General features: G+C 34.5%; 3 protein-coding genes and 1 pseudogene across 4 annotated transcripts; 2 read left to right on the top strand and 2 right to left on the bottom strand.

Annotated features, from left to right (window-relative positions):
- Positions 1–2,196: 2,196 nt before the first annotated feature.
- On the top strand, positions 2,197–5,949 carry LOC120091506 (thioredoxin reductase NTRB-like). The gene is made up of 2 exons (XM_039049573.1): positions 2,197–3,314; positions 5,594–5,949. Exons 1-2 carry the CDS (start codon positions 2,228–2,230, stop codon positions 5,662–5,664), a joined length of 1,158 nt encoding a protein of 385 aa, XP_038905501.1. The 5' UTR covers positions 2,197–2,227; the 3' UTR covers positions 5,665–5,949.
- Positions 5,950–7,404: 1,455 nt separating this feature from the next.
- Positions 7,405–10,604, top strand: LOC120090540 (annotated as a pseudogene).
- Positions 10,605–20,148: 9,544 nt separating this feature from the next.
- Positions 20,149–21,202, bottom strand: LOC120090520 (RING-H2 finger protein ATL80-like). Its single transcript, XM_039048236.1, has one exon. It carries the CDS (start codon positions 20,927–20,929, stop codon positions 20,393–20,395), a length of 537 nt encoding a protein of 178 aa, XP_038904164.1. The 5' UTR covers positions 20,930–21,202; the 3' UTR covers positions 20,149–20,392.
- A 169-nt stretch (positions 21,203–21,371) lies between these two features.
- LOC120090519 (MLO-like protein 8) lies at positions 21,372–25,756 on the bottom strand. Of its 2 annotated transcripts, none has more exons than XM_039048233.1 (15): positions 25,430–25,756; positions 25,133–25,190; positions 24,819–25,042; positions 24,605–24,721; positions 24,097–24,157; positions 23,866–23,954; positions 23,633–23,707; positions 23,463–23,551; positions 23,273–23,322; positions 23,145–23,185; positions 22,885–23,058; positions 22,729–22,764; positions 22,280–22,347; positions 22,119–22,179; positions 21,372–22,017 (listed from the first exon to the last, which is right to left on the bottom strand). In XM_039048233.1, exons 1-15 carry the CDS (start codon positions 25,610–25,612, stop codon positions 21,598–21,600), a joined length of 1,746 nt encoding a protein of 581 aa, XP_038904161.1. In that variant the 5' UTR covers positions 25,613–25,756; the 3' UTR covers positions 21,372–21,597. The 2 variants fall into 2 exon arrangements, with proteins under 2 accessions (XP_038904161.1, XP_038904162.1); XM_039048234.1 differs by having other exon boundaries at positions 25,133–25,180; positions 25,430–25,571.
- Positions 25,757–26,619: the final 863 nt, after the last annotated feature.

The following is a 26,619-nucleotide window of genomic DNA, read 5'->3' as shown; positions in this document are numbered from 1 at the left end:
TGTAGACGATCGCAGGGAGTTTAGTACACGATGGTTGGAGACGCGTTGCTTCGCCCGGACGGTTCAAGACCCAGTTCGTCTATTTGAACTAGAGACTCCTTGTTTTTGTAATAGTTAGCTTTAATTTTGTGTTTTAAGGCAATTTTAAAAGTGTTGATTGTAGCTAATTTGCAACTACAAAATAGTATTTACTATAGCAAAAGGTGGTTATTATAGTCTTAGGATAATTCTTGCCTCAAACACACCCTAAGAGTGCGTTTGGTTTAACTTTTCAACCATTAATTTTGAAAATAAGTTGTTTTTATAAAAAATTAAAGTGTTTGGCAGCTATTCAAAATAACTTTTGAAACACTTTTAAATTGTATTTTAAACAATTTTCACCAAAAAAGTTTAAATAAAAATGATTTTTTTTTAAAAATATTTTTTTTGCAGTCAATTCAAACATGCCCTAAATAAATAGATCTAACTATAGTTTTGTCTAAATTTTGCTATTTTCTACATGAATAGTCTAGTAGACTATTATTTTACACAAAAGTCTAGCCCGATTTACCTTTAAGCTCTTCTTATATTCATTTTTTAAAACTAAGTATATAATAATATTAATAGCAAAAGAAGCATGTAAGAGAAGTTTTTTTGCGGTTCTAAACTTCCTGAAATGGTTTTCTTTACAAAACCTACACAAGTAAAAGAAAGTTTCTTAAAAATTTTGAGAATGGTTGCCCTCATAAATGAAATCAAGGATTGTAGAAGCTTCATAGGAGAAAACAAGTATTTGATATATACATCACTATATATTTGAATTTTCTAGAAATAAACTAGGGTATATTTTGATAAGTGCATGAACAATACAATTTGTACAATATATCTTCTTACATATCGAACAATGTTTGCGATGTATATTTACATTTTTCAGTATATTACCAATATATTTGATATAGAGATCTCAATGGAGAGGTGACCGATTTTCAGTTAGTAATATAGAAAAAAATAAATGAAATCTCCTACAACAAATGAAACATTGATTTGAAATATCATGCAATAATTGAATATCAACCGAAATAAATAAATAACAAAAAATTCAAAATTAGAAATAATGTCAATAAAGTAAGAATAAGATATTTTGAAAATTTATTGACGATAGATGATGTAATTAATAGTATTTCAAAAAATAAAATCATTATATAATGAATAGTAAATTAAAAAAGAATATATTTTATTTTAAAATATTATAAAATTAAAAGATGAGAGAATATTTAAAGCTTAAAAATGTTTCAAAATNTTTATTTTAAAATATTATAAAATTAAAAGATGAGAGAATATTTAAAGCTTAAAAATGTTTCAAAATATTGCTAAAATTTAATTCCGGCTAAATTTTAGAAAATATTAGTGGCTAATTTCCTAAGCCTTTCATAAAATTTTAAGCATGTACGTGAGTGGATTTTTGGTACCTTCAAGTTTTTAGTTCCACAATTCTAACATCCTTATTCATTGCGTGTGACGAGATCTTTGTTACACACGCAGACATCGTGCTGGCTATTTGATTAGATTATGATCACTTGAATGTGCTATTACAATATCTCCTCGTTGACTCATATTAGAAGTTCAAATGGTAGGTTTCAAGGCATTTGATTTGGTTATGTAAGCCTTAGCTGGAATCATAAAGCACATTCTTTAGCTGGCAAGAGCCTTCCACTTTTGTTTGGTTTTTACGAAAATAAAAAAAAAATGACTATTAACTCATTTTTAGTGGTTTGAGCTTTCATATGAGTTTGAATGAAAATTTATGTTTTTATTAAAAGAAACAAAGTAAATGGAGAAGATGTGAGATTTAAAAAGAAAAGTAGAAAAAGAAAAAGAAAAAAAAAAGGGAATTGTAGAGAGTGAGTAATTAAAGTAGAAAAGGAATATAAAAAATGGTAAGAAAAGAAGGTAAGGGGATGAAGCATATGCATGGTTGAAACTTGAAAGTGGGGTATGAAATGGAATAACCTTCATGCCTTGATTAACTTCGGATAATGGGAAATCAAAGGATAAGCATCCCTTGTTTCACACTATAGGCATAAAAAAAAGAACCACTTATTTTTAAGATATGCTCGAATGTGAACATAAACATTGCCATTTGCGTTATAAATATGTTTACTATTGTTTTATTTATTTATTTATTTTAAAAGAGAGGGGAAAAAAAACGCAAAAGTGTAAAAAAAAAAAAAGAGGGTAGAAAATCAGAATGAGTAGTCGCTTTGGAGCCAATGGGAATAATAGGGGCGTGAACACCATTCCCAGTTTACTGCGAAAAGCGCTATATTCTATTTGCCGCACCTCTGTCCCTCCTTCTCCAGTATCTTCCGCTCCGATCTCCTCCAGGTCAACCAGCTCAACAACAATGGCGGATGCTACCGAGACCCTTAAAACCAAGCTTTGCGTTATTGGAAGTGGCCCCGCTGCCCACACTGCTGCCATATACGCCGCCCGCGCCGAGCTCAAGCCTATTCTCTTCGAAGGATGGATGGCCAACGACATCGCCCCCGGCGGCCAGCTCACTACCACAACCGACGTTGAAAACTTCCCTGGATTTCCCGAAGGCATTCTTGGCATCGAACTCATGGACCGTTGCCGCAACCAGTCGCTTCGCTTTGGCACTCAGATCTTCTCCGAGACCGTAACCAAGGTCGATTTCTCATCCAAGCCATTTAAGGTCTTTGCTGATTCAAAAACCGTCCTCGCCGATTCTGTGATTGTCGCCACTGGTGCCGTTGCCAAGCGATTGACGTTTCCTGGCTCCGGTGAAGCCGATGGGTACTGGAACCGAGGTATTTCGGCTTGCGCTGTCTGTGATGGCGCTGCGCCTCTATTCAGAAACAAGCCCTTGGCGGTCATTGGGGGTGGAGATTCCGCCATGGAAGAAGCCAATTTCCTCACCAAGTATGGCTCTAAAGTGTATATTATCCACCGAAGAGACGCTTTCAGAGCTTCCAAGATCATGCAACAGCGCGTCTCCAGTAACCCTAAAATCGAGGTGATTTGGAATTCGGTGGTTAAGGAAGCTTACGGCGACGATAACGGGCGAGTCCTGGGAGGTCTGAAGGTCCATGATCTGGTCTCCGGAAAGGTTTCTGATTTGAAGGTTTCCGGATTGTTCTTCGCTATTGGTCACGAACCAGCCACCAAATTCTTAGCTGGACAACTCCAACTCGATTCTGATGGCTATGTGTTGACGAAGCCTGGGACGACGCAGACCAGTATCCGGGGTGTCTTTGCTGCTGGCGATGTTCAAGACAAGAAGTACAGACAAGCTATCACTGCTGCTGGAACGGGTCAGTAAAAATGTTTCCGCTTTCCATACTCATTTTCCTTCTCCCTGTTTTAATTCTTTTCTTAACTTCATTTCTCTCCATTGGGAATGAGCTCATACAAATTAACAAACGTCTTCCTTCTGTTAGTGGTAGATTTGAAGGTGGATGTATATTAGATTATGTAACGAAAAGTTAACTCCGAACTGTCTATATCCAAATCTATTGCAAACGTTGCATCTAGTTTCGTAAAGTCCAGTAAAAGGAAATGATTGAAGTCCATGAGGATGAACTTCCAAGTACTTGGTGCCTGTGTTTTGAGCCTTTGCATCTAGTTTCGTAGTTAAGATGTAATCTCAATAGTGAAAGGCATGAGGAACATAACCAGACATGCATACTAATTGATCTAAATAGGAGAAGATGAAGAATCCTCTCCCTAATTTAATCAGGATATGACGTCCAATTAGTTCAAATACTGGTTAGCAAATAATTTAAAGAAGCTACATGCCTTGTGCACCATGAAGACGTAAAATAGGTGGTAATTTTCCGAACATTCTCGAAATTTGTCTCTAACCATTGGAGAAGATGCTTCTATTCCTTTTAACCCAAATCATCCAAAAATACAAATGACTCACATACTTCTTCAACCTCAAAGATTGCGTGTGAGTGTGAATGGAAGAGGGAAATTCATGTCATAGCACCTCAGAAACATGTTTAATCTTGACCTACCATTTTGTAATATTCTCAATAGACCATTTGGCTTATGAGATAGTTCTGTGCTTTTAACATTTTTGCGGTTAGTGGTTCCATTTGTTTGTTTGTTTTTTAAAAATAAAGAAAACTAATAAATTAATTATTTTATTTCTAAAGATTGTTTAATTTTGAGGTTGCTTCATTATTTTAACATTTAAGTCCATGTCAAATGAAATTCTTCTCTCCTTTCCTCCTCTATTATTTCCAGACTGTTATTATTTATCTACCTGCTCATGCCTCTGTGGATGCCCATGAGATAAACATATTGATAGTTCTGGGGTAGTGAACAGAACTTGGTTAAACTCAATATATTAGGAAGTAATGGTACATTCTACATTTAAAAGCTAGTAGGGAATAACTTTTTAAATTGTGAGAATGTGCATTGAAAAAGTGATTTTAGTAGATTCATTCACAATCGATCTTACTGAACTCTCAAAGCTGTACATAATCACTTTTAATGCTCTCAAAAGCAAAATTCCAAACGCAGGCTTAGAAAGCTCCTAATCATCAGGGTTATAAACCCTTACCAAATTGAGTTATCTGGTTTCCAACCCTTCTTCTCCCAAGTACTTGATGCAACTCCTTAGTTAGATTCAGTTTGTTGTCTTCTTTTCTTTTTTCAGCTTTGATTTAGAACTCTACGGTTCTTTAAGTTCTTTAGTTTGAATTCTTTTGTTTAGTTACCATGTGGTAACTTATGTGTGTTTAGGTTGTTATGATAGTTTATTATTAAGCGAAAACCACCAGTTCTTTAAATATAATTTTTGAGGTATTATTCAGAATTTGAAAACTCTCCCAACTTGATATACCAGTATTCTTTTTGTCTGGATAAATTATATTTTTGATATTTATGTTTTGTTGAGATTCTTTTTGGTTGCAAAATTTAAAAAGCTAGAAGTTCTAGTCTATAGATTGAGAAATTACTCAATTTGAACCAGTGACCTGACATAGTGATATGTTAAACACTAACGAAGGTGGACGTATGTTGTTTTTTAATTAATAATTGGTAATGTTTTTCTTATTCAACAACGTTTTGTATTATCTTGGTTTACCTATATGTCCACATGTTCATTCCTCTCATCCCCCACTCTTCTTCCCGGATTTCCCTCCCAAAGAAAAAGTCAGTCATCAAACTCCCAATTATATCTTTGCCTTCCTCCCAAATCCTTGAATTTAAGTTTTTGTAGGTAAAGGTAAAATTAATCTGGTTTTAGTTTAAAGTATGTGTCTAAGAGCCATTTAGTAGTTTTTGGGTTAAACTATCAGTTTTGAAACACAAAAAAAAAGAAAAAAGAAAAAAAGAAGAAAAATATAGAACAAGAAGATGGGGATTTAGCGCGTGTGTGTGTTTGTTTGTTTTGGAAAGTTATTTATTGAAGCTAAGACGATGGGATTTACCTCGTTTTAAATTTAGCCCCCTGTTCCTTTTGCTCTTAAAAAGTTTTCTTTTTGTACGAAAATCATGTATTTTTTTCACTTCCCCTCCAAAACGGTTGATCAAGTGAAGTTGCTTCCTATCTGCTGGCTAAGATTTATTTCGTATGGTACAGGTTGCATGGCAGCATTGGATGCGGAACATTACCTGCAAGAAATTGGTTCTCAGGAGGGGAAGAGTGATTGATTAGGTCGTGCCTGGGTTTCTCAAAGTTGGCTGTTGAGAAGTAATTTGAAGACAATGGCCAATGTTAAGAATGACTGTTGAAGGGAATGCTTGTTATGGACCCTCTCATATAATTATTGATTTGGGAAGTTTACGGGGAGGGATAGATGGAAATATATTAATAGCATTTTCGACGAAGGTTGTTATGTTATTCAGGATAATCTTTGGATAATCTGTAACTTGTGCACTGCATTTATGTTGGTTTAGTTATCTAGATCTTTCATGATTTATTCTTTCCACTTCCAATCTGTTTTCATTTTGGGTTTGCATTGATGGAATGGGTGGAACTGTGGAACATAGTTGCCCACAGGAATTGTGGAGTGAAAAAGTAGTTACCTTATACCTCATTTCAAAAATATTTCCCTTAAGAATTTAGACATGAGGAATGAAGCATTATATGGTAACTACTTCAGAAATTTTTAATGGAACAGGAGGAATTGTGGTAAAAAATTACCAATGGCAAGTATATAGTGAAAAACTGGACGAGATCTTATTACTCATTTCATTTCTTTTTCTCAAGAATTTAGTCAACTTTTGGTTTACTTGGTTACTTTCACGACTGAAATAAGTGGGGGCATGGATTTAGGAAGCTTCCTACATCTTTTTTTATGTGTTTGAATAGTAAACTCTATTATATAGGAATGTTTGTTTTAAGAGTTGAGATTAGATGTTATACATCCTAAGCCTTGTTCAGGGCATGAATTTAGGAAGCTTCAGCTTCTTACATCATTTTTCTATGAATTTGAATGGTAACTATTCAAATTCATGGATTACCTTTTACTTTTTTTATTTTTTTTTCTAATTTAATCTAGGAAGCACGTTGGTCAACCTCCAGACATCACCGACCGCCATTGACCAACTCTGGCCACCACCCTCTGGCGACCATAGCAGGCCAACTTCGGTGAATGTCGCCACCTCTAACTATATTAGAATAATTAACATGAAAAATTTAAACTAATCTAAAATCTAACCAATGATTAAATGTAAGAAAATATTTCACAAATTAAAGATTTATAAATCTGCACCTCATTTTTAGGCTATTAAGCTCGCACTCTAAACACAGGCTTCTTAAATCCAGACTTCTAAAATCTGCCCTCCAAACATAGTTTTTTTAAACCCAGGTTATTTAAACCTCTCAGTCTAATCCTCGGGCTTAATATTCTTAAGCTTAACTTTCTGTTTGTATGCCATTTTCTCATCTTTGGTTGTTTTTTCTGTTTGTTATCCTCATACACGAATTGAAATAAATGATTTTTAATTTACTCCAACTCAAATCTTACGCTTGAAGATCCTTCAACTACACTACACCTCTTTAAACCTCAAAAGGCTTTGGCCATTTCTTGACGTGTTCTTTATTTGGTACATTTATTCGAAGAAAATTTGATGGTTGGAGTTCAAAATAAAGAATAACCATGGGTGGAGAATTACCTCTGAATACAATTCCTTTGGAGAGCCAACCTGGCATCCTTTTCATTGGATCCTCAAATGTTGTCAAGTGCTCCCTCCTCTCTAGTAATTCTCTTTCTCTTACATATCTAAATTCAAGCTATTTCAATTTTTACTGGTTGCAGTTTCTTAAGCTGATTATTATTATGCCCGTTGGTAGTTGGTACCGTACGGACTCTACTGAAGTTCAAAATCATTGCATAATAAAAGAAGCATAATAAGTTAAGTGGGGTTGTTTTCATGTTTGCTCGCCACATGGATACTAGTGTTATGATCGAGGAGTTCCTCCTCGATCTGTCAGAGAAGGGTTGCTTTTTATGGCTTGCTGGGGTGTGTGCGATTTTATGGATTTTGTGGAGGTGAATGGGATAACAGGAATTTTAGAGGAGTAGAAAAGGACTTTAGTGAGGTTTGGTCCCTTGTTTGCTTCCATATTTCTATGTGAGCTTTGATTTCGAAGGCTTTTAGTAACAATTCCGTAGGTGTCATTTTACATGGTTGGGGTCCCTTTCTATATTGAGAGCTCTCCTTTTGTGGGCTTGTTTTTTTATATGCCCTTGCATTATTACATTTTTCTCGATGAAAGTTGTTGTTTTCATTAGGAAAAAAATCATATTACTTGGTAGTTTGCATCAGAGAGACTGATATTTTCAGTACCCAATATTTTCCTGAAATTGTAGGATTACTCACTGTGGACTTTGAAGACGCTTTGAATTCATCATCTCAAGTTTCGGCCCATGGGTGAGTGGAAGAATTTTTCATTTTTCTTCTAGCTATCAACATCCTTCTATGTAGGCCAAAATGAAAATTACTAGCATTTTCTAGGTTGCTTGGTATAAATTTGAGCTCAAACTGGATTTATTTTTCCTTGGCAACCAGTTGGACTATCAATACACAATATTACACAGCTGATGTCTCTGTATCGGTGGCTCATTTGCATGAGGAATTATTCATCGAGACTTTGGCTATGTTCAATCAGTTGGCTGCCTTGGTCATGGTCTTTGACACGAACGATGTTAGCCCTTTCTATTTGCATCATTTCATTTTGTTTCTTTTCAAATATCACGTCTCCTGGGAATTTAGTTTCTAAACTGCAATTGTAACGATCAATTTTTTGTTGATGTCATCTGCTACTAATTTTATCATTGCAGCTTTCATCTCTTGTGACGACACTTCAGGATTGGGTCGCTCATGTTGATCTGCAAAAAATTGATGTATTATTATGCAAAGGAAATAAAGTAGACCTTGTTCCAGGTCATCCAGTTCATATTGAGTATAGAAAACTTCTGCAAAAGGAGAGGTTTAATGACTCTTCTATAGAGTATTCAGATACAGCTGAATATGCAGTTCATTGAGGCTAGTGCGTCCAATGAAGATTTTGATAAGTGTAAGATCCTTGTCCAATGAAGATTTTGACAAGTATGTATGTATGTTTGTTTGTTTATGTGGTTTTATTTAAGAAAAAGGGAAATTGTCTCAACTTAATAAGTTTCCACTAGAAGGAAAACAAAGAAAAGTTTCCACTCTAGTCTACATTCAGAATTATGATTATGAAATTTTAGAACGTTTGACCAAAGAATTTCAACCAAGTTTTCATTTTATTCGCTTGGACCAAAATTGATCGGTACATTCTTTACCATATAATTTTGCTGGTTTTTGTTAGGAACCAAGGTAGTATGGACTACCTTAGTCCCACATTGGTTAGAATGGGATGACAATGTAGTACTTAAGTGGCTTGGCTCTCTCACCTCAATAGTTGGTTTTTGGGGTATGGTTCTCCAAGGTGCTTAAGTACTCACTAGTATCTTCATAAAGTATTTCCAATTCATAACTTATGGATTATTATATGATAGAACTTAACTTGGCATATATAGAAATAGAAATAGGTCTTTTGGAGAGATGGCCAAGTTGGCTGTGGGTGGTTGATAGCTCCGGTCTTGGAAACTAGTATAGTTTGAAACAAAGAACTGTCCAACTGTCTAGGGATAATTACTTAATGAAACCTCTTTGACTGGTTTGAATTTGAGAAACCTATCCCTTTCATATCACATGTAGCAGTAGGAAATTGAAATTATTGCTGGCAAATGCACTGTAGAAATTCAACAAAGCGATAATTTGAACTATCTTATGAATTCAGAGTCACATTCTTCATTCTTGTCTTGTTTTTCTTAAATGACATAATTATACTATTATCTACAGGTTTGTCAATTGATCGTGATATACAAGGAGTTCAAAGGCTTTTATGGTATGGTGCTCTTTCTGCTTATATATGGCCTGGAATGATTCTAAAATCTGGAGATAAGATTACCAAGCCATCATTACCCAAAGAAGAAGGGCTTGTTTATTTGTTTCTTTTTTTTTTTTTTTTTTTTTTTGCATCACGTTAATTTTTAGTACATTCTTTCATCTGTTAGTTAAAATTCTAAGTATGTGGCCTTTTCATTTTATTCAATCAGATTTGTCCGAAAAAGAATCTGATTTTGAAATTGACTACGAAATAGGGAACATGATCTTGAGGATTTAGAGCTGTTGGTGTCTGAGATAGGGAACATGCGTGACATCTTGAGGTTGGCGCCTGATTTTTCAAAGGAGAGAAATAGCTGCAAAATTGGCGATGAAAATGGCCATCATGTTTGGAGGCAGTAGTGATGGTGATGAAGGGAAAACTTGTACGGATGATCCAATATTTGGGCCCAAAATGCCAAATGATCTTTTTGACGTCATCGCCATACCAGATTACGGGAATTCCACCCTCACGATATGGTCTTGCTCTCGCTTCACTCACTCTCGCCTTTCTCGCTGTCGCTCTCGATCTTCCTTCATGATGTGATTGCTTGTTAGTGTATGAATGATTTGACAATTTTCACGAAATAATCTATTTGAAACCTCAAATCGTTAATTTCCTAAACATATAATGGTGAATTCTTTAAAATCTAACTTCATTTCAACTGTGTTTTTGTTGAACGGGGTTCACTTCAACGGTGTTTTGTTGAACGGAGTTTTATTGAACGAGGTTTTCCAGAATTGGGTTTTTCAGACTGAAACAGATTTTTTCCAGAATGTGGTTTCATGGGAGCTGTGTGATTTGTCAAAAAAAGTTTGTAAATAGCACAACGAAAGGAGTGAGAGAGTGAGAGTGAGAGATCATTACCAAGGGTTGACAACAAGAAAGAGTGAGAGTGAGTGAAGGCGACAGCGAGAGAGAGCGATAGCAAGAGAGAGCGAGAACGTGAGAGAGTGAGAGCAGAATTGCAATTGTGTAATGGACTGATATTCATCTGCTTGTACAACTTAATAACAAATGTTCTCTTGCTTTGTAAGATGATAGAAAAGTGTCTACTCATTCGATACAGAGGTGATTGGGATGAAAACCAAAGTCTATATATTGGAGGCGAGCTGATAGGAATCATTGTACCTATTACATTGAAGTATAGAGAACTTAAAACTAACATTTACAGGGTTACAAATGTACGTTCTTCAGAGTTTGATGTTATCATGAGAGTTAAATATAAGCTTGACTATGAAGTCCCTCCATAATACATACGGAACGATGGTGATGTTCGCTTCTTTCTTTTTCGAGAAGAACTTTTTAGAGTTCAACTATTTGTAATGCTAAAATCGAACCATGATGAAAATGTGAATATGAGTTATAATGATTATACGAGTGTAGACAGACAACACAAGAAATCATATGAGTTTAATCTAGAAGAGGAAGATATTTCATTGTCTATGAACACTCAACCATCAACATTATCAATAGACAATGACCGCATTGATCCATGAGACTTGGAAAGAGAAACTCAGAGTAATCGACCAGTGTTTGGTAATGAGAGGTCAGTAGGATTGAATTCAATGGATTGTGTCCTCCAGAAGAGCGTGGTCCTTTCATAGTTGGTAATGAGAGATCAACAGGATTGGATTCTATAGATTGTGGTCCTATGTAGTGGATTCAATGGTTCCACAATCCAGGTATTCATTTCATAGAGGAGAATTGATTATGCTTGGTACTTTTCATCTGGGACAGATGTTGAAGTTGGTCAACTTTTTTTTTTTTTTTTTTTTTTTTGAGTAAAAGTGACTTGAAAACGAGATTATCTACTTTGTCCATAAACCATAATTTTGAATATAAGGTAAGGAAGTCAAGTAAGTCTTTGTTCATTCTCAAATGTATTGAGGAGAGTTATAAGTGGAGCCTTCGTGCAGTGAAAAATATCAAGGTATAATATATTCAAGATCACAAAGTATATGCGGACGCACACATGTTCTATTGGAATTTTGAATCATGACCATAGACAAGCAACAACTGTGGTAGTTGGCCAGCTAATCAAAGACAAGTTTATAGGCATAGGACGTGTTTATAAACCTCATCACATCCAAGAGGATATGAAAAAAAAAGTATGACGTAAACATAAGTTATGACAAAGCATGACGTGCAAGGGAAACTGCCTATGCTTTCACTAAGGGTACTCTAGAAGAGTCATACACCATCTTACATGCTTATGAGGAAGCATTAAAAAATGGAGAATCCAAGTACAATGTTTGAAATTGAATTTGAAGATGATGTGCATTTCAATTATATGTTTATGGAATTAGGGCCTTGTATTGAGGGTTTGCAAGTTGCTGACTTGTGATAATTATTTATGGGTCGCATTTGAAAGGAAGATACAAAGGGATCATGTTGGTTGGCGTTTCCATGGACGGTGACAACCAAGTATACCCACTAGCATATGCCATAGTGGATAATGAAACTGATCGAGTATTGAAATGGTTTATGTCGAATTTGAAGTGTTCCATTGGAGAACCCCCTAATTTGGTGTTCGTGTCCTATCAAGCGTTATCTATCAACAATGCCATTTGTGCAGTTTTCCCCATGAAATTTCATGGATTGTGCACGTACCACATAGAAAATAATATCATTTCAAACTTTAAGGACAATACGATTGATAGGATGTTCAAGGATGCAGTCAAGGCATTCTGCATGTCAGAGTTCCAATCACATTGGGATCGACTTCGTAGTTTTGGAGATGGTGTTGTAACGAAATATTTGGAGGATATCGGTCTTGAAAGGTGGGCACATGTTTACCAAACTGAACGAAGATACAACAACATGACGTCGAATAGTGCAGAGTGTTTCAATTCTTTAACTAAAGAATATCGATTGAAAGGTGGGCACATGTTTACGCTCCTCCTCAGGCTCAGGATGTATGTGAGCCACTAGCACATCATGAAACATATCCTCACTGGAGGTGTAAATGGACTCATGGATGTCTATGTCATCCTTAGATTCACCATCCCTCTCTCCACCTTGAGCATCTTCTTGCCCATCACCATCCCCACTTTCTGAACTATCGTCCCCATTTGAAATACCGCCACTTTGTGAACTACTATAGCTTCCCAAACTCTCAACGTCGGAATGTACTTGTCTTACGACCCGTCAATCGACTAGGGTGTCTCGAAACTTCTTCTTAGCATCGAACATGATAAGACCCTCTCTGACTTTTGTTTGAATTAACACAACCCAACCCAGTAAGATGGTTAGTGCCAATATAAAAACCAAATAAACATACTGTGGCTAGATTACACATACATTTTGAGACTAAAAGATGTCTCTCTCTAATACTTTGAATGATACCGAGTAGGAGCATGAGCACCGTAATATACGAGGCACAACTACCTTAATCTTTCGAGTGGCAATGTTTGCCGCTACCGATGATAGGATCTTGTACGTCCATACCTAAATATGAAACAAAACATATTCAAAACTATGTTAATGGTAAACCAAAGATAAACTTATGTTAAAGAACATCTACCTAGAATGTTTAGGAAAATCCACGCAGAGAGTACTTTAGGATGTAAATTTTTATTTCCTTTCACCTTCTCCTAGTATAGACCAACCTTATCATTCAATGCAGTCTTGAGGGCGTCGAGGGTCCTCTCACAAATAACTTTATCCCAATCTAGAATGTTGTAATAATCGAAGTCCTCAACGTCTAAAAATAATGTATGATAGACTGCACTCTTCTTCTTGTTCTTTCCCATCATTGCAACCTCTGTATAATACACTAAAGTGATCTTAACAAAATTATCATCATTTTCGATCTCCAACTTCTTGTATTCTTCTTCTAGTAAATTCAGGTGGAGTGAGTTCGAAGTCGATTGATTACCAAAGTACATAATTACAAGTTCTTTTGAGGACTCATCACTTTGAAGAATTCACTTAGGGGACCGCCACAGACTAGTAATCAACATAAAATCATCTTTAAAAAATGTGACAACCTTTCCTCTAACAAAGAAATTGACGAGTCAGCTCTCTTCACCTTCACTTCCCTCAATAGCATATGGTGGACAAGTGGGTTGTTGAATACAATGTCCATGTTTACGAATTGCCCAAAAATTGTTCTTTTGAACATCTTTAACTATCCTCAGGTAAGCTTCTCATTCACAATCTTGTTGGCATTCACAATGTGGGCCAAGCTTGTTACTTGCTCAGAAAATCGATCAACTTTATGTATTTTCAAACCTTTAAACATCTTAAAGTACTCCTGCATGAAATGAATGTTCAATCTATCAAATGATAGGTTCTTAAAAAAAATCAATAACCATACATTATGTTTAAGTTTCGTTAGACTCGCTCTTGCTTGTCTCACTCTTGCTTGGATCGCTCTCGATTGTCTCGTTCTCGCATATATCGCTTTCACCTATTATGCTCTCTCTTTCGCCTATATCGCTATCGCAAATCTCGCTTTCTCTTTCACCTATATTGCTGTCGCAAATCTCGCTCTCACCTTATCTGGCTCTAACTATAGCTCATCTTCGTCCTTAATGACATATAACACATTGAAACCCAAAATACAAACAGATGCGACCGATTACTAAACTCCGAAACTCATAGAACGTATCAACTGATTCCAACCCAAAACCTAAACATACACAACATGCACGGCGAAGATTAAATTCATTTGCCCAAGAGCTTCGAATGTCGGCAGCAGATGGACAATTTATCAAAGCGAGATTGAACGACACTTCCATGCAAGAATACCGAGTGACACTTCCACACAAGAGTACCGTTATGTTTGAAGGGAGAAATTTCGTATGGAAAACAAAAGGGGAGGGTAATTTTGTAATCTAGTATGACGATGATGTTGACAGAGATTTGACATTTTTTTTAAAGAAGTCGTTTGACATTTTGAGCCCAAATATTGGGTCATTGGCCCAAAGTAGATGAGAAGAAGAAATTAGGTATGGAATTAAGTTTGGTGACGGTGTCACGGGAGTAAGTCATTGTGAGTTGGGAATGGTTTTCTGATAAGATTTGTCCATTCCCTTGGCCTTAATCAGTTTGCCTTTTTGAACGCTTGAATTTTGTATTCCTTATAAGAGGCAGAGGCTACCTATGTTTACACCAAGTCGTTTTCTCCTCCAAATTTCTATATTTAATCGTATAATAATTATTTTTTGGGTCTAACAGTAGGTAATTAAGGTGTTGAAGGTACTCATCATTTTCGCCTTTTGTTTTCGCACATATTATCATTTTTTCATGTCCATTATTTTTAGAAAAATGCACAATATTTGTACAAGTCACCCAAATGTATGATAATAAATTGTCATGTGACAAATTTTTTAAAATATTATTTTTCTCACATATATATATTTTCTCTTTTTGATTGAAGGAGGTATGAAAATGAAATGCACTTAAGTATTACTCTAATTTTTATTAGACTAGTTAAGAGTACACGGTTCGTGGATTTCGTAATGAATTTATGTCTAAGAGGTAAGTTTTACGTATTCATGTTTCGAGTTTGTTAATCTCAGTAGTTAACATTTAGCTTAATTAAACTCTAGAAAGGACATAGTTATCCGTAATTATATTGTCCATATTCCGAATTTGTTAATCTCAATAGTTATCCATTTAAGTATATGACGATGTTAAGCAGAAGTATGAAACCAAATGTAAATTCATCAAACCCTAAAAAGAACATAGCATCGTGATTTAATTAGAAGACGACTTTTACCTACACTAATGTCCCCCACCCCACCATTAGGACATTATTTAATTTAGTTGGGAAAAAAAAGCTATATTATTATTGACAAGTGGTATGAGGTTATATGATGAATATGTATATTTTCTAATGTCACAAACAATGGTGTATTTGTAACCACGTGGAAGATGGTAATAAGCACACGAACTAGGAGGAAAAATGGGAGATGTTTTAAAGAGAGTCAAACATAAAGGTGAGGTAGATGAAGATACACCATCAAAATATTCATATCCATTTGAGAACAACCTTCCTCATAATCTTCTTATTTGATTGAACTCATTCAATATATAGTAGAGGGGAGATTGTATATTTGTTGAGTGCAACCAAAAGTTCCCTCCAATGAGATGTTGGATATGGATAATTGATATCTATCTAATAAATGCACACTAAATATTTTAATTGTACATGAGAAGGCATCTCTATCTTTTCTTTCTTTATCGTCTCTACACACGACATTAGAGATGTCCATGAAGCGGGCCGGTGTCGGGATGTCATTCCCCATGCCCGTCCCGTTTCCCATTTCATTCCCCATCCCTGTAAAATTCTCCACGGAGATTGGGGCGGGGATTCCATACGGGGAATTTGTGGAGATCTGTTCCCTACGGGGATTTTTTTCTCGTTATCTTTTTTTTCCCTTTTCTTTTGTTTTTCTTTTTTTTTTTCTAAAAAAAATCAATTGATTTAAATCACTAATATGAGTAAATTTTAATTAAATAATTAACTCTATTACTAAAATTGTTTATTATGGTTAGTTTTACCTGAAAATTTGAATTTAAAGATAAATTACTCAAATTTTGATTTAAAAAAAGAAATAAATATAAATCAAATTATTCACATATATATAATCTAAATTTAAATATTCAATTTAAACATATTCATTATCTTTCCCAATAAATAATCAAATTTGAAATTTAAATGTAATATTTATATAATAATAATAATAACATAACATTAGATAACTATACTAAATAAATATGTAGAAGCTAATCGAGATGGGGACGGGAAACAGGGCGGAGCGGGGGCGGGGACGGGAATGCATTCCCCGTCTTTGTCCTCATTTAGCTCATGGGGAATTTTTTTCCTCCACTCCCTTCCCCATTCTCCGCTAATGGGGAAATCCCCATCTCTGTAGAAAAATTGGACATTTCTTCCTATTTCCATTTCCATAGGAAAATTGGACATGGCTAGATGACAACTTACTTAGAGAGTATTTGACTCACCGAACTTCATAAGTTGATGTTAAATAATCAACTCTACAAACTTTTCAATAATGTTGATATAATTTTGTTGAGTACTGACTTAAGAATTATAGACACCCCAAGCATTATTATCAGTCAACTTACGAATACCTTTTGAATTAAAAAAGAAATAGAGAAAGAAAGAAAGAAGTATAATTGTAGGGAGGAATAATGAAATATAATAGAGCTTTGAATGGCTCCAAGTCTGAGTGGCGATAAGACATTAGTGCCTAATATCTGTTTTTCTTTGGGTGGTCTAAGAATTTTGTTTTACAAAAATTGGGAACAATATTGATTAAATATACAAATCCAAAGATGCTCTATTTTTTTTAATATAAATAATTGATAATTAATCAGTCAAACCATAAACTATACTGCTCATTTTTAATTTAATTTTTAGCTCCACTTTTGTTTTCGTGATCAAAATTAGGTAAATATGTTCTTTTTTAACCAAATCATTCTTTTGGGTGTAGTTTTTAGGAGATGTTTTGTTAACAGTGTTATAAAATATGAGTCTATATAATATGAAATTAACAAACTAAGGAAAATAAGATTAATATTCTTTTGACAAATTTATCAACTTTTTAAAGTTTGCCATTTATAAAAATTTCTCTCTTTAAAGGTAAAGTTAAGACATATTGGGCTCGTGTAATTCAAATCATCATGTTTTTAGACAAAAAAAAAAAAATAATAATAATAATAAAATTATCGGAGTATCATGTAATTAAGTGTACATAACCATACCTAACAACTTTTAACTTTTTAGTTGATTGATAATTTAACACGAGCATACTTATCAAATATAGTCTTGGTATTTCAAATTCTATAAAATAAGTTTTTAATCTAGGAACCGAAATTAAATAATAGTTTTGGTTACTTTCAAATTTCAGTTCAACGACGAGTGAGCTTAGGAGGATTCAATATCTAACTTTTTGGGTTACAGGGACATTTTTCAATGATTTAATTCTCGTAATTTTAAATTTCATATTATAATTTGTGTATAGTTTTAAAAATGTAATTTCTAATCACCAAGGCTTCGTTTGATGACCATTTTATTTTTATTTTTGTTTTTGAAAATTAAGCTTATGAACACTACTTCACCTTCAAATTTCTTCCTTTGTTATATATTTTTCATCAATGGTTTGGAAAAACAAACCAAAAAATAACTTTCAAAAAGTTGTTATTGTTTTTTAAAATTTAGCTAAAAATTTAATCATGGTACTTAAGAAAGATGCAAATTATTGTAAGAGACGTGAATGAAATAGACATTTAAAAAAAACAAAAAACAAAATAGTTATCAAACTGATGGGAAAACTTATGTATAGTTTTAAAAATGTAATTTCTGATCATTAAGGCACTGTTTGATAATCATCTTATTATTTATTTTTGTTTGTTAAAATTAAACCTATGGATACTACTTCTATCTCCAAATTTCTTCATTTGTTATCTACTTTTCATCAATAGTTTCAAAAATCAAGCAAAATTTTGAGAACTAAAAAAAGTAACTTTAAAAAAGTTATTGTTTTTTGAAATTTGACTAAAAATTTAATCATGATGTGCAAATTATTATAAGAGACGTGGATGAAATAGACTTAATTTTAAAAATAAAAATAAAAAATAAAATAGTTACTAAACAGACCTAATTATTCCTCAACCATAAATTTGATAGTATGTTATTATATGTAAACTGACAATGTACTTGAAAACGTAGACTATAATATCAAAGTCACATCAATTTCCTATGTAATATTTTGAATAGATTGTGCTTTCATAAATTAAAGTAGGACTAGATTATGTGAGCCTAAAATGTTAAAAAGTGATAAAGTAGCCAAAAGGAATAAGAATCCTCTAACTCATAAAACTTTAAATTTTGATTTCTTTTTAAAAAAAGAGAATCTAGGTTTATTTTCAATATATTTTATGTGTAGAAGAATAAAGGGAAGGGTTCTCTTTTCTTTTTTTATGTAAATAATTTAAAAACTTAAATTAAATAGAAAAGAGTAATTAGATTAATGAGAGTGAAGAAAAGGGATAAAAATGAATGAGTGCAAACAGAGGTTGGAGGCATCAAAGGAAGGAATCATCCACAAAAATATCAGAAAAAAGGGGAAAAAAAAACTCAAATTTGAAAGAGAATTGAGAAAACCTAAAACCCAAAGAAAAGAAAATAATCATCTAAAAGTATAAGGAATACATCACAATACCTAATGCAAAATTAAATTTCTTTTTCTTTTTCTCATAATATCAAATAAGAATCGATTTCGTTTGTGGATCTTATTTTACGAGTTTTTGGTTTCGTTTTTATATTGTTCTTAGTGAATTTGGAATATATANATATTTATATATATATGAAGAAACGATGAAACCTATATTGTTTGGTTTAGATGTTATTTTGAAAATTTTGAAAATATTTAAATAGCACTTTTTGACAACTTAGACACTCTAATTTCATCTTAGATGCATTAAATGTTTCTAATTAGGTTTATACTATTATAAAATGCCAAAATGCAATAACAAAAGGATCAAAATGAGCTTCATTTGGTCGTCATTCTCTCTCATCTTTTAGGTTATAAGTTCGATTTTCTATCTTAAAAGTTGACGTAGAATTAAAATACATTTCATTTGAAAAAGCTTTACAAGGATATACCGATTTTTAACCTAATCTATCAATTTCATCAAATTCCATAACTTTGACGAGTGTGGCAATGTTTCTCTTGCCATCCAATCTCTCTAGGTCTCACTAGGAGCCATTCAACGCCAACCTCTTGAACACATTCCATCCTTTGTGGGCTCAGTATGTCCCTATGCCATTGCCACAACACTTGGACCTCAGCTCCATGATCATAGTGCTGTTGTTGGTCGTCGTTTTGGAGCACCAGTCGAGGATAAGTTCCTCAATTTGCAAACCAGAAAAACTGTATTAGGTTTTGATAAATTTGCAATTTCACGTCCAAAAGGTTTAAGAAAGTAGCGGATTTAAAACATTTTAATATTCCTTTACAAGAGGCAAGTAAAAGACAATCGTCTTTTCCAAATCACCATAGTTTGAAACAAAAATTGGGTGTACTAACTTAAATATTTTTACCTAATGAATTTTTTTTATTAGTGGACCATGGTTTTTGTTTAATTAATTGGAATTTGAGAGCTTTTCATGTAAGTTCTTATATTTTCTATTTTTGTTGTATTTACTTAGTTTTCAATTATTTTGAGGTAGTAGACCGTAACATCACAAACCTTTTAAATAGATTCTTAAAACTCAAACGACATATGCTACAATGTTTCTTTAAAAAATTCAAGATTAAAATGCCCGTGATATTTAATTTAAAGTTAAACTACTAGTGAAATTTATGTCTATTCAGTTGTTCAACTTTAGAAAAACATATTTAATAGGTCATATATTTTCAATTTTAAGTCAGCATTTATTTTTTTAAAAATTGACCCATTAAATATAAATCTAAATCTCATGTGTATTGATGTCATAAAAGAAAAGGTTCAATTTTGTAGGTGATAAATCTGAAAATTGACCCATTAAATATAAATCTAAATCTTATGTCTATTGATGTCATAGAAGAAAAAATTTAATTTTGTATATGATAAATCTGAAAATTTTATAAAATTTAAAAGCTCAAATATTGAATTTGTAATTTTAAAAGCCAATAGACTCGAGCATAAAATTTGGAATTTAACCTTAATTTAACTAAAATAAATGTAGAACGCCAAAAAACAAAAAACAAAAAACTTTGAGTCAAATTCATCACAAAAAAGAGTCAAAGAAGCTAGAATTTACAAGTGCAGTTTTTTTTAATTAGGGGATTGTTTACATTATGGGTGAAGATTTGTTTTTGTATTAAGAAAAAAAAAAGAAAAAAGAATTCACACAAAACTCAATCTTGTGTGTGTGATGAAACCAGAAATAAATAGAGGTTGAAGCTAAGCTTAGTTTGAATTTTATGAAATGGCGTTGAGTCAAGGCAGAAATCCCAAACCCCTGTTGTTATCTTCCACCTCCTCGTTGTTGTGAGCAGCGCCGCCTTGCACCACCGCCGGAAACTGCCCGCACTTCTGGCATCTCGCCACTACCAAAATCTGGCGGCAGGAAGGGCATGAGGAGTGGGACCCCAGCCACGTGTCTACGCAGCTAACGTGGAAGCAATGCCCGCACTGCGGCAGCTGCCGGATCTCCTCCCCCTCCAAGAACTCCGCCAGGCAGATCGCACATTCCGCCGCTATTTTCCCCTCTCCCCCCGTCGACTTGTACTTGAATTTTGGGAGCGACTGCAGGATCTTCTTCTTCAGTCCCCTATTCGCCGACGCCTGATTTCCTGCACTGCCTCCCCCACGCCGGAGCCACGCGCACCGAGCCACCGCTATCAGCCCTACCATACAAATTAGGGCACACAGCAACGCCGCCAGAATGACCACGAAGTCCGACTCCATGGCCACCGCCTCCGGCGGAGGTGCCAACGAAGTATTCCCGGCGAGAGCTCTGATATAGCGAGTCATGACACACACACACACACAACGTTGAGAAGAGAAGGGATCGGTATTGAGGGTTTGTGGTGCTTTCTTTGGAAAAAAGGAAAATCTTAAAGAGACTTTTGGTTGTTAGAAGGGAAGAGGAGAAGAAGACAACTTAGGAGGGAGGTGGGCCACTCCATATTTTGGTTTTGTGTTACTCATACTTATCTCATAGTTTAAAATCCAATTCAAGATTCTTTTGTGCAATATAAAGAAATGGTAAGAACACAAAAATTATTTTAATTAATTTTTTTATAAGTTCTTTAGTTATACAAAACTTACTAATATCAAATTTTCAGTGTATCATAGGATCGATTTTTTTACTTATTGCCTTAAGTTCAAAGATGTCATTGCCAAAGTCAGGTGATCTAGAATGCCCACAAGAACAAAGTCATTTAAGAAGCTACTGCTAATTATCTCCATGATATAATCAAGCAAAATTGTCTTTCTTTTCATCTCTTTACATACATATTTCATAAATCACAACACATTACATCTTTGCAACTGTTCTACCAAACCATGACTTTATGCTTTATGCTTTATGCTTTATGGTACATTCATATTTTTTTGGTGACCTCAATCAAAACTATATCATATGTGGAAGCAAAATCTTAATACCTTTACAAGCTCTCAGCTATGGCCACCAAGCTTATTTATTTCAGTGGTGCTGCAGGCTTTATAAATGAGAACTCATCTACTTCTTCTTTAGTTTGCTTTGGACTGTGGGGTTGGTCTGTTTCAGCAATTTGTTGTATTTCATCTCCATCTACATCAATGTTAATCGATTCGCTTGTTGATACTTGTTTAGGTGTTGCTAATGGATCGCCCTCGTAATCAGACGACTCAAGGTCCTCATATGCAGGCACACGTATGGAGTGTCCCGTAGTTTTAAACCGTCGCAATGAGCGTCTAAAGGAGTGTAGAGGTGAAACATTCGAACTACCTCCAAGTGTTTTAGTTGCTGAGGGTCGTTGAACCCGCTTCTTCTTCTTCTTCTTGGCTGTTTCATGCCATTTCTTGAGTGCCTTTGATGTCTGTTCATCAAAGATGGACCTCTTCATACTCGAACCCATCTGCATTAATCCATAAACGCCATAATACGATCAACCCTTCTGCCTCACAACAGTATGTTTGAGTCATAGAGAATAGAAGAAGAAAAGATATACATATATACCTGAGTTACAAGGGCGTATATTGGAAGTGTAACATAGCTGCATAGAAATAATGCTACTACCCTACGAAGCAGATGCAAACCTTGTGGTCAAAAAGCTCTTATATAGAAGACAAGATAATTATAGCTTTCGTATCATATGAAGGGAAGAAAAGCAAACTTACCCTATACCAACTTTTACAATTGTAAGGATCAGACCATCAGAGAAGCAGGAATTCGGGCCAAAAGAATACTGCACATGACAACCATATCGTTTAATGTAGCTTATGTATTACATAAAGTTGTTGTATAAATCTCAATTGAAAGTACCGTCGTTGCTCTTAGATACTGTGCAATGATTTGTTTCTTTCCCTTTTCTTCACACTCTAGAAATCTTATGTGAACTTTTTAAGCTCAGGGCCACAGAACAGTATGTTTTGATTGTCACGTTCATTATTGTCTCATCAGATAGTTATTTATATTCACATTATATGTCATTAAACATGACTAATTCAGACTAATAATAATTATAATACAAGCAAAATGAACCTTCTTAAAGTTCATGAACCATAAATAGAACTTAATTCTTGGTCAGAGAATTGAAAGGGGTCGATATAATGGTTGAGAAGAATACCATTGTAGACAAAATATAGGTGGTCTGGAATGCATTCTGCATGTAGCAAATGAACTAAAATGATCAGACCAACACCAAAACACAGTTTTCTCTAGATATAGTCTCAACTGCAACAACTCCTAAGGTTATGTGCTACATATGGGAGATTTTGGTTACCTGAAATAAAGCAAAATGCATGAGATGAAGAATCAGTTGAGGTCGACAGAACCAGAAATATTTGTCGGATCCTTGCACGAGTGGAATTCCCTGGACCACTGCATGTTTCTCAGAGATTTCAAGAGCCATCCTAATCAAAATGCCTTGAAGCTTTGATCCAACAGCTAAGATTATCTGTGTAAGGTTAAAAGAGCCATTATCGAATAATAACTAACTAGCCAATCTGGTGAATTTCCCCTGAAGAAAGAGATTTTTCTTACAATCAGAGGGATAAATGATGCCCAGAACAATGTATGCCATCCTGAAAATGAAGCAGTTTTCTTTATAATCAAATTTTATCAAACTATTTGTCAAATCAGAATCATTAGATAAAGGAAAGTTATCTTACCAGCCAGATTAAGGAGAAGGAAGATCACAAATGACAACCACAGAACAGGACTGCCACCAAAATCATTAAAGAAGACAAGTTATTGATCAAGGCATATAATATGTTGAATTGATCGAGGTAAGATAAGATCATGTAAGATTAAATGATATCTTGTTCCAAGTTAAAATGGATTTAGATGACAGACTATTACCTCACACCGACGACTACCTTGAAGTCATCTTCTAAAGACCTTTTAATATATCTCTGGAAGTTAAATTTACTTCCAGGTGCTAAATGAACCTACAAGAGTATTATATCACTATTTAAAAGTTGAAGCTGTGATCAATATAGAGTTTTGCAATCGAGAAGATGAGAACGCACTGTTATGAATCCATTGCGCAGCGTCAAGTAATCAGCCTTACTAACAGACCCATAAAATTGCCTGAAGAAGCAGCCCTGCAACATATAATCAAATCTGAGTTATTTCATTCTCCCTCCACTGCCTTCAAATTCCTATCTGTTGATTAAGCGTCAAGCTCTCAAATTCATTGAAATGTTGATCAAAATATTGAAAAATATAGATATCGAAAGAAATTTTGAGAAACTTCTCTTACAATGTAGAAGAAGAAAGGAAGACGTGTCCAAAAGCTGGTGTGAGCTTTCACAAAAGATGTCTCATGAGTAAGCCTAAATCTTGCAGGATCTGTACAAAGAAAATAACCAATTTTACATCAACAAGGATGTGAAACTATAAAGTTCATGGAATGAAATTGGAAAATAAACTGTGATCTGAATCCATGAGATAAAACAATCACAGAATTTATTGAAAGTGAAAAATGACATACCGTTGAAAAACTCATAGTTATGGGTTGCAGTTTCCTGCTCCCACTCCTTCCAGCCTCGAATCTGAGCAGAAACACTTCCGTTAATAACAACGTGATAAAGTAGGCTAAAATTCGCACCTCAATGATCCCAAAAGTTAACTACATGACATAACTAAGACCACTTGTCAGATCGATCATTTTCCTGCTTTAATACGCTGCATTTTGCTTTATATGGGACTCAAGTCAGCATAATGAGATGCTAAGCTGAATTGAATTAAAGAAATTCTAGTAAGCTTATCATTCCCCAACATGATAAAAAGTTTTTTTTCTTTTTGCAAAAGGCCGAACAATTCGATACGAATGTTATAGCAAAGAGAACGATATTAACACAAGAGTACCTAATACTTGTTGCCCAACTTTATTATGTATGCACTTTACCTAATGGAAAGAATTGATTCAAGTAGTTGTATGAAAGACTTACAAGAAATGCAAAATCCTACAAAAAATAAATAAATAAACAAGACCTTACCTTCACCCTTCCAAGTGTCATTGTTATAACACTAAAGAGGACATGAAACACAGCTAAGAAGAATATGAGAATGTGTAACTGATGCAATCCATGAATAGATATAAGAGACACCTTACCCTGTTTGAAAGAATGAACAATGTTATAAACCTTCCACTATTTAGCAACAATTAAGTTTATAGAACCAAGGGTAAGAATCATGGGACAGTGCTCTTACATCCTTACACGAGGCGACATTGTGGCCTCCTGCCAACGATCTTCGAATTAGCCATTGTAGTCTCCGGTGATGTTCGTCTTCACCGGCTGCAGATGATGAGTCATCTTTCTCTTCAAGGTGACAGGGCAACATGAAGTTTGCCATGGCCGGAGGAATACAAATTTGGACTATATATGCTTGTGCAAAAGTCAGAAGCAGGGAAATGAAACCCAAAATCATCAACTCTGCACAAATTTTGTGGAATGTCAATCCTTTTTTTGTTTTTGTTTATCTTTCTCATACTCGGAATGTTTTATGTATGAATATTGTAGTACCAGCCTTAACCTTCTCCAGAGCTTCAAACAGAGAACTCTTGTGCTTTTCTGTCAACCACTAAGAGGACAAGAACAAAACAATCAGAAATGAAGGGACTAATTGCCAACAGAATACCTTGCTAAATTACCAATTGACTCAGAAAGCTAGGGTGGAGAAAACATATTCATAGTGATGAGTTAGTGAGCAGATGGTTTGAGAAAACACCCCAAATGAAAATTGAGAGAGCATGCACAAGAGTAAGAAGAATGGAAGCCAACAAAAAAAAAGGGCGAAATCCATTGCAACCAATCAATTACCGTTCCAACTTTGTGAAGAACTTTTTCCAAGACAATGGAAATAACAATGAAAAAGAAACAAACACCAGCAACTGCCCAGGTGGGTGTGTTATCGAGCTCCCGGGAGTGGCCGCCGCCGTCTCCACCGCCCGCGGCGGCGCCACCAAACAGAAGGTAGAAGCAGAGACAAAAAACAGACATCATAAGAAGAAGAAGAAGAAGGAAGCGGAAGCTGGGAAACAACAGTAAACGGCTAAAATAGCATTAAAATGGGAGAGTTTAGAAGTGGAATTAATTGTGGAGAGGGTGCAACATTATTGAAGAGAGTAGACAAAAATGGGAGTGGCCCTATGGACGGTGGACATTCATTTGTCATTAATGAAATTCTACGTTTAAGCCCAACTACACAGCTTATTTATTATGAATGCCTGAATGTACTTTTTAATTTCTAACCAATTTAACAAAAGCATATGTTAAAAAAATTAAAATGCCTTTATATTTATTGTAACATCCCCCATTCTGGATAAATTAGGATTAATTATGTTAGATTGTTTGGCTTTAATTTTCTTTGGTTTTTGAATTTTGGAGCTAATATAAAACAATTGAAGAGATAATTAATTTTATGTGATTTTAAATTGATTTAAATATTTGAAAGAATTTAATTTGTATCAAACTGATGAATTTTATATCTTTGATTTTGGTTTTTGGAGTCTAAACTAAGGTAATTTAAGAAATTAATTGATTTATTAGTTTGATAGAACTTTTGGAGATTTTGGAGATATTGTGACAAAATATTTTATTTATCTTTTTAAAATTTGAAAAAAAAAAATTGAAAGAATTGAGATATTTAAAATTAAAGGAGAGTAAAAAAAGATGGAAAATCAGAGAGAAAGACAGCAGTTTGAATTTTGAATGACAGCTTCCACAAGATTGTTGATTGTCGGAGTTTGAACCGTTGGATCGTACTGAACTTTGGTCAGTCTATTAGGGACATATAGTGTCTCGTTTCAAATGGTTGGATCGTTTTTTGGAGCTCTAGTTTGTTTGTAATTGCTGCTGAATAGAATATGTAAAACTGGGAACTCCCTTTCTCTTTCACTCTCGCAAATCCTCCTCATGCAAGACTCACTATCAGCCGCTGGCATAAACAATTTTTCCTTTGACAGCAATGCCCGCCGCCGCCCGTCTATGGTTGTCAGTGCCATCGTCGC

This window comes from Benincasa hispida, chromosome 11 (assembly GCF_009727055.1).
Source record: "Benincasa hispida cultivar B227 chromosome 11, ASM972705v1, whole genome shotgun sequence".
Classification (NCBI taxonomy): Eukaryota; Viridiplantae; Streptophyta; class Magnoliopsida; order Cucurbitales; family Cucurbitaceae; genus Benincasa; species Benincasa hispida.
This window is presented reverse-complemented; position numbering and strand designations above follow the sequence as displayed.